Source organism: Falco biarmicus, chromosome 4, assembly GCF_023638135.1.
Source record: "Falco biarmicus isolate bFalBia1 chromosome 4, bFalBia1.pri, whole genome shotgun sequence".
Taxonomy (NCBI): domain Eukaryota; kingdom Metazoa; phylum Chordata; class Aves; order Falconiformes; family Falconidae; genus Falco; species Falco biarmicus.
In genome coordinates this window covers 30,634,362-30,641,702 of record NC_079291.1, presented here as the reverse complement: position 1 = coordinate 30,641,702, position 7,341 = coordinate 30,634,362, and the positions used below count along the sequence as shown (strand labels likewise).

Sequence of the window (7,341 nt, the reverse complement as noted above, 5' to 3'; positions counted from 1 at the left end):
GCATGGTTATGTGTGAGTGAGCTGAAGATGGCTGGAGGGAGGAGATGCCATGCATTCTTGAGTGCACTGCAAGGAACTTTCAGTCCCATTGACTTCAATGGGGCTTCAATCAGGCTGTGTCTCTGCTGTGGAAAGGAACTGCTTAACACAGCACCGTGGGGTTCCTCAGGCTTTGTCTCTGAGCAACTCCTGGCAGAGCCACTGGTTAGTAAGTGAAAACACACTTTTTCCAGTCGCCAGGACTGCAAGCTGTACCTGGATTTGGCTTCTTTTCTTTCACTTCTTGTTGTTGCTGCTGTTCTGGTAGATTTGCAAATCTGTCTCCTTGACTAGGTGCTGACTTTAGAAACCAGAGTTCTGCTACTGAAGTGAGGGAAGGGGAGGCCTGACCTTGGAGCAGATTATTTCCCCTTTGGTGGGGCAGCTCTGCTTGCAGCTTGACTCCAGCTAATAAGTGGCATTCGGTGTCAGCCCAGCAGCTGCCATGCAGGAGGTCTGTCCCTTCAGGCAGCTGCTGCTCATCTGCCTGCAGCTGGCAACGGAAGTGACATCTGTTCTCAGTCCCAGCTGTGAGCAGCGTGGAGGTGCCAAAGCCCAAACGCCTCAGTTCTCGATCCAGGAGCGAGGAAGGGTTTCTGATGCCAGACCACGGCCTGGCTTGCAGGGGGAAGGGGGGCGGGGGAGTGTCTCCTTCAACGATGGTGGGCTGGGGGGACTGCAAAGAGGATGACAAATAGGGAGAGGAAGAACGAGTAACTGAAAAAGGGGAAAGGATGGGAGAAGACTGCAGGAGAAGACAGAAATGGCTGGAATGGAAAGGAAACGTGAAATCTGAAGTGATGGGGCCAGTCTGAGGCAAGGAAACAAAATGAAGGAGGCAGAGGATTGAAAAAGAAAGAGATGCAGAAGCAGCAACAAATAACTATCCAAGGGAGGCAATTATCTAAAATGGCTGCTGAATAGGAAAATGCCTTATTGAGTTGCCATCTCAGGCACTGCTGAGCCTGGAAGGCTTTCCTGCCCGCAGCCCTTAGCGTACCGTGCCATTCAGGGGGTCTCCCTTGCAAATTTTGCCATCTGGAGGAGCTCTGGTATATTCTCTTGCCTCCTTCCTTCTCCACCCTATTTAAATTCGCATCAGTTTTTCCTTGTCCAAGTCTCTTACTTACTCTCTCATTTATCTTTGTAACTGTGTTTGTTACAATTCAGTGTTGTGGCGTTTTAACTGACTTGTAATTTCGGTTTCTGAGACAGGAATATGTGCGGGATGAAGGAAAAGATCCGTTTCAATCTAAAGATTGAAAAGCATACTTAAATTACCCTGGGAATAAATATTAAGAAGTGCCACCTTGCTCCCCAGGTTGGTGTACACAAGCTGTATTGCATACAGCTATCCTAAACATATTTTCACAGTTGGGACTGTTGTCTCAGCACAGGCACTGAAATTGTGTTTCTCTGATCTCAGAACTAATTGGGTATTCCTGGAAGAAATAACCTAGGAAAATATATATTCGACATATGCTTTACATCCCTGACAATCAAAATCAATTTACACTGGGAAAAACACAGTGTCGGTGATTGCCTCTTTCCCTTGGTGCTTGCCAGAAGCACAAGAGAAACTCAACTGTGGCAACCAGGCTGAGGAGTGGGCCAAGGGAGATGCACGTCATAAAAACTTATCAGTCTGAAGTTGAAAGTACAGGCAGTGGGGGCACAAAGATTTGAACCCATTTTGATATTTTGCCTTGGGATCTTACTGTAGACAGCCAGAGCAGGGAATTAGTCATCGAACCATCTGCCATTAAAAATTATTCGAAACCAGGTGCAAAAGATTGGATTGATTGAGTTGGGTAGGAATAATGAAAGCAGTTTCTTAGTTTCTCAGAATTCAGCTGTTCAAGGTGGGCTTTGAATAATGTAGTTATAGTTGAACTTATTTTTATACCATAATTATGCATTTCTATAAGATAAAGATATATATTTATATCTTAATATTTCATAACAGATTTTACCAATGTGCGCCTTTAAAGACATTATTTCTATGAGTCTCAGCAGCTCTCCCTGTTTCAGTGTGAATTAGTTGTGGTTTTAGTAAGTGATCTTTGAAACAAACAAGGCAATTCCTCCAAATACCATTCTTTCACTACCCACACGAAGAGAAAAATTGACCATCTAGTAAACTATGCATCTGAAGTAATCAATCTACTAACGAACTACTTTTTTTCCCTCTAGTCAGACCAGAATAAGACTAGTGCATCTGTCATATGGACCAGAGAGAATAATCAGAAATCTTAAAAACCATAAGGCCAAGGCACGACTCTGAAGGGCTCAATTCATCCCATAGCACATGGATTTTACAACTACCAGCCATTTGTATGTCCCAATCATCAGAGCAATCACATCGGGCCAGGTCAAAGGTAGCTCTCACCCAGAATTCTGGCTCCTACAGAAATACTGTTAACATGAGCCTATTCCTGAACCCTCAAACCTTCCTTAACAGGAAAAAAGGGAAGCATGCGTTGTCTGCACATCTTGGTGGATGCTTGATAAGATGAACAAGCATTTTTCACATCAAAGCTATGGACAAAGAGGAAGGAGATATGAGATAAAAAACTTACTGCTTATCTGGAAGTAAATGTGCTTTTCTTCAGAAATAAAACTTGAACAAAAAGCAGTGACCAGTAGCAAGCGTCCAAGACAGGAAGAACAGAGCAAACAAACTATGACCCTTCTCTGGTGGAGTCACCTACAGACAGGAAAAGCTGCTGTATCACTGGAAAGTGCTAAGCAGTAATCAGGAACCTTACATGTCTCTGGAAACTTCTGTTTGGATAGCACCTAAAACAGCATTATAGAGATTATGAGGCTCTGGTGTCACGTAGAAATACAGATCTGAATGCACCAAAAGCTTCAAGGCATCAAGACACACTTTTTGTTCTGCAGTCTACCTTAGTCATCAACATGAGCAAAAAGCTTAATTGTGATTATTTTAAAAGCAGCTAGAGTTATGACACCGATTACAGTAGGGTAACACCTCACTCTGTTTCTCTTTGCTTCTTGGTCTGGTTTTGGGAGGTTGGGTTTGTTTTTTTTTTTAATTCCACCATCTTCTATCCTTTTCATTCCTTCAGCCTTTTTCAGAGGACCATCAAGCCATCTTTTTCAAGCTATATAGCCTGGAAAGGTAAAGGAAAAAAAAGACTGTAACTAGAAATTCTTCTGCCAACTGATCTAAGACAAATGAAGTAACTTAGTTTTCAGTTGTTGCATAAAGTGGGTTGGTTTCAATATACAAATCTATTTCACTCAACTTTGCAGTTATGAAAGGCATTTCTAGGGCCACATTCTGTATTTGCTTTTCTGATGAACACTACCCAAGGAATACTAATTAGAGTGCTTGAGAAGTAAGGTAAGCAAGGCTGTCAGAGTCTGAGCTTTTATTTGCTCTCTGTTATCTCTGTCCAAATGTTCAAAGCAATATGGGTGGTGACTGATTCACTAGTTAAATTTAAAACAGCATGTGTATACAAAAGGCTGCCAAGTTTCTCATGAATATTACTATTTGTGAGAAGCAATGCACAGACAAAAAACAATCAACTAGTTCCTTAATTTCATTTTATATCTTTATTCCCATTGTAAGTATTAACAATCATCCAAAAGACCATTTAATTTGGTTTGGATACACAATAGTATTAATCACTGTCCAGGGTTTTGTTTTTTTTTTAATTGCAGTTCTAGTGATCTGTTTTAGTAGTTCTGTTGTTGGTGTTCTTGCTTCCAGTACAATAGATTTTTCAGTGTCTATAGATTAGTTAAAAAGACTGGTAAAGATAAAAAAATCCATAATGCAACTATTAACAGTACCTTAATAAAGCTTATTATTGTCTATTTAAGATTAGTACTAAGTATGTTTGATGACCTGAAACTGACTAATCGTTGTGCATTGTCTATTCTCTTTTCAAAATAAGTCCATAAACAACTGTAATATAATTTTTCATTACAGCAGTTCATTATGGTAATATTTTTAATTGGATTGAAATCTTTCTAAGAGAATGAGGTAAGTAAAACATCCCTACAATCTAAAAGGTTTTGTTTAAGCAAATGATAAATTACACACAAACCAGTGATAATGCGGTATCACAATGTACAATTTAGAGTGGACAGAAAACATAAAGGATTTTATAACACTTGTTTATTATTTGGGGAAAACCCATCAGACTGTATTTTAGTCTTCAAGTGAAGAAGAATCACAAAATAGTCAGAGACATCTTTTATTATGCCTGTGAGATGAATTCCCTCATCAAATTTATTAATGTAAAAGCAAATTCAGAAAACTTGAGAAAACTGTCCTGTTAAATTATGAATACCAATAATAAATTCTTTAGTTCCTCATTTATTTGCGTACTGTGCATATGAACAGGCATGAATATATGTATGAATAAAATACGCCTATTGTATAGCCATACATAGAGCTAATATGAATGCTTATTTTGTACAGTGTCAGAAAAGGACAAATAATCAAAGTAGAGAAGAGAGAGAAGCAAAGAAAGCAGATGATGCACAAGAACTTCATGAATTGTCTTAGGATGACTTCTGCATAGAAGAAAATGTGTTCCTTGGATATAGAACAGTCAGCTAACAACTTTCTTTTCTCACACAATGAAGTAGGTTTGGGATCAACATCAGCTTCCAAAAGATCTAAAGCAGACATACAGATAGGCAGGTGAAGGAAAAGATGAAGGGGACCAAGCATGGACCATGCTATCCTAAGTTTTGTCTGAGTGCAAAAGGGAGTGGAACGTGCTGGGAGTAGGGAGAGGAATGCTGGTTTCAGAAGGAAACTTGCTCATCTGGCAGTGCTCTCACTCAGCCTGAATGGAGGACTCACTGGACGCTTCCAGTGGGGATACTTCTCCAAGACCTTATTCCAGTCACAGCAGGTACATAAGACTTTAATCTAGTCCCTTCACGAGTTGCAGGAGAGCTCCAGTTCCTGAGTCTGATGCATAAGGAGGGACAGGTGTCTTCAAGGACCATCCTCTTGTATTGCTCTTAGTGGTTGCGATACCTGGAGATACTTCACATAATAATAACCATTCATCATTTCATCTTCCTGTCCCACCTTTTCACACTTGAATATCAACGTAGCATATGCAATGTGGCATATCTCAATTCTACATTGAGAGCTCCATTCTCTTCACGGCTATTTAATACACATATAGGCTAATCAGCAAGAGATGAAAACTGTGTTCTTGCACATAAGCTAACAGAATCTTTCTATTTCTCCATTACCTACAGATTGGGTTGTAAAACATTTTTGGGGGGTCTTAACCCTTTCCTTTTGCTTTAAGCATGCATACGCACATACATGCATATATATGTACACACATGTGCAAACACAGAGTATGTGTAATACAGTACTCAGTGGAGCTACTGGAGCTAGCTCTGAGTGATGGCACATGGGTACTGGAAGAAGTGTAGTACTAAGGAGTACTACAGCCAGAGCATACTGCATCTGGAAAAGGGGGTTTAGCACCTCATTGTCCCCATGCACATCTTTTCTTTGATTCGAGGTTACTTTCATTCCATGGCGGGCAGGGAACTGAAACTTCCAACACTTCTTGCAATATGCATTTCTGTTGATGTCAGGAAGGCTACAGTGTACAATGAACTCTACATTCACTAACAGGTATAGCAGCATTTTTAAACAATTTCTTATAAAGAAGATAAGCTGTGCTTTAGAATAATTTTATCTAAATAAGAGTCAATTCATGCAGTCCTAGAGTACAACACACATACATGAGTTAAAGGAATTCTGCATGAATGCTTTGGTGTCCTCTGTGCACCTTTTTGAATGATCAGTACCTCACAAAAATGTTTCAGTATCATTCCTCACAGTATGTACCCATGTATCTCAGAATGAGTTGTATTTCATTTTACACATTATACATAATAGTATCAGACTTGCATTTTAAGTATCAAAAATATGTTGTTACAAGATCTTAATAGTAAATGTCATAAATCCAGAGTTTTTAATGTGTATAATGCTTCAAGACCTTTGGTGAATGGATGATGAAAAAGAAACTTTTCCAAAAGCCACACATGATTTATGGTCTTATGCGACCAACAGCTGGCCAATCAGCTCCGCATTTCTGTCTTTTATTAATGCCATGATAAGAGCAGCAGCAGAATTTACTGTGTCCTGAAGCAGCAAATGGTCCTGGGGGGGGAGAAAAGAAAAAAGGGTGAGTGGGGAAAACAATGTTAACATGGTAACAAAGGTGGGAAAAGTAAATATTCAAAATCTATTTTCAAGTGTGCAAAATTACCATATGATTATTGAAAAAACCCCACACCTTTATTTGTACTTATTAGAACACCTAAAAGTTTTATTTTAAGAAAACACAATCTCAGAGTAATATCCATTTTCTAATCTCCATGATGAATTAAAAAGCAAAATTATCTATTAAAAAGGAATACATTTTAACTGCTAGAATTAATGCCATCTATACAGAGACCACCAAAACAAAAGCCTGATTCTGTCACTTGCTTCCTAACTGATTTTTAAAATCTAAAAGGTAGTCACAATTTTGGGTTTGAAAACACTGGAACAAAATGGAGGATTTTATTGAGTAGCATAGTTAAAGACCTCTAAAATTACCTTTAAGCACTACTGAATTCCATCTGTAGCCTACAAACTACTTAAACTCACAAAGGCATTTAAGCACTGGGACTTCAGTAGTTTAGGCTGATCTTTGTATCAATTAACTTCAAAAAGTAGTCTGGTTTTGGTAGGCAGGTATAGAGATCAACACAGGAAGAAGTAATAAAATGCAGCTTTGATTCTGTGCTTCTACCTGAGCAGTCCATCTCCCATTTGAGAGTCTTCTGTCTAATTGCCAAGTTTTCTTAATTGTATTGACTATAAAAGGTTGGCCTTTTGCTGCTAGTAACATTTTCATTTGTATACTGGGAAAATATCAATAGATGTAGCCAGGCACAGAAACATCCCTGGAGAAAGAAATAGAAGGGAACAATTTCTGTGAAGCAACAGAGAAAAAGAAAGGTCTACAAAACTCTCGGAAGAATCTAGAAGAGTTTCAAATATAGAACAGGAGCTACAAAGAGAAAGCATGAGCTGTTCTCCATAGCCATGGTAGATACAACTGGAAGCAATAGGCTTAAGGGGACAAACTAGGATATAAGAAGTCAGGACAGTTGTTTTAGCCTTAAGGGCGGGTATACAATGGAAGAGATTATTGAACAGATCAAGGGAACTCAGCACTGGGGTCCTGTAACATGAGACCCACATACCTGTAAAATGGGATGCAGATACAGCTT

The 7,341-nt window shown here is 39.2% G+C and overlaps 1 protein-coding gene across 2 annotated transcripts in view; it reads right to left on the bottom strand.

Annotated features, from left to right (window-relative positions):
* Positions 1 to 3,605: 3,605 nt before the first annotated feature.
* Positions 3,606 to 7,341, bottom strand: part of CRPPA (CDP-L-ribitol pyrophosphorylase A) — a 125,724-nt gene continuing 121,988 nt past the window's right edge. For both annotated transcript variants that reach the window (XM_056334914.1, XM_056334915.1), the window contains one exon: positions 3,606 to 6,220. In XM_056334914.1, coding sequence (XP_056190889.1) covers positions 6,116 to 6,220 — 105 coding nt within the window. In that variant the 3' untranslated portion in view covers positions 3,606 to 6,115. The remainder of the gene's footprint in view (positions 6,221 to 7,341) is intronic.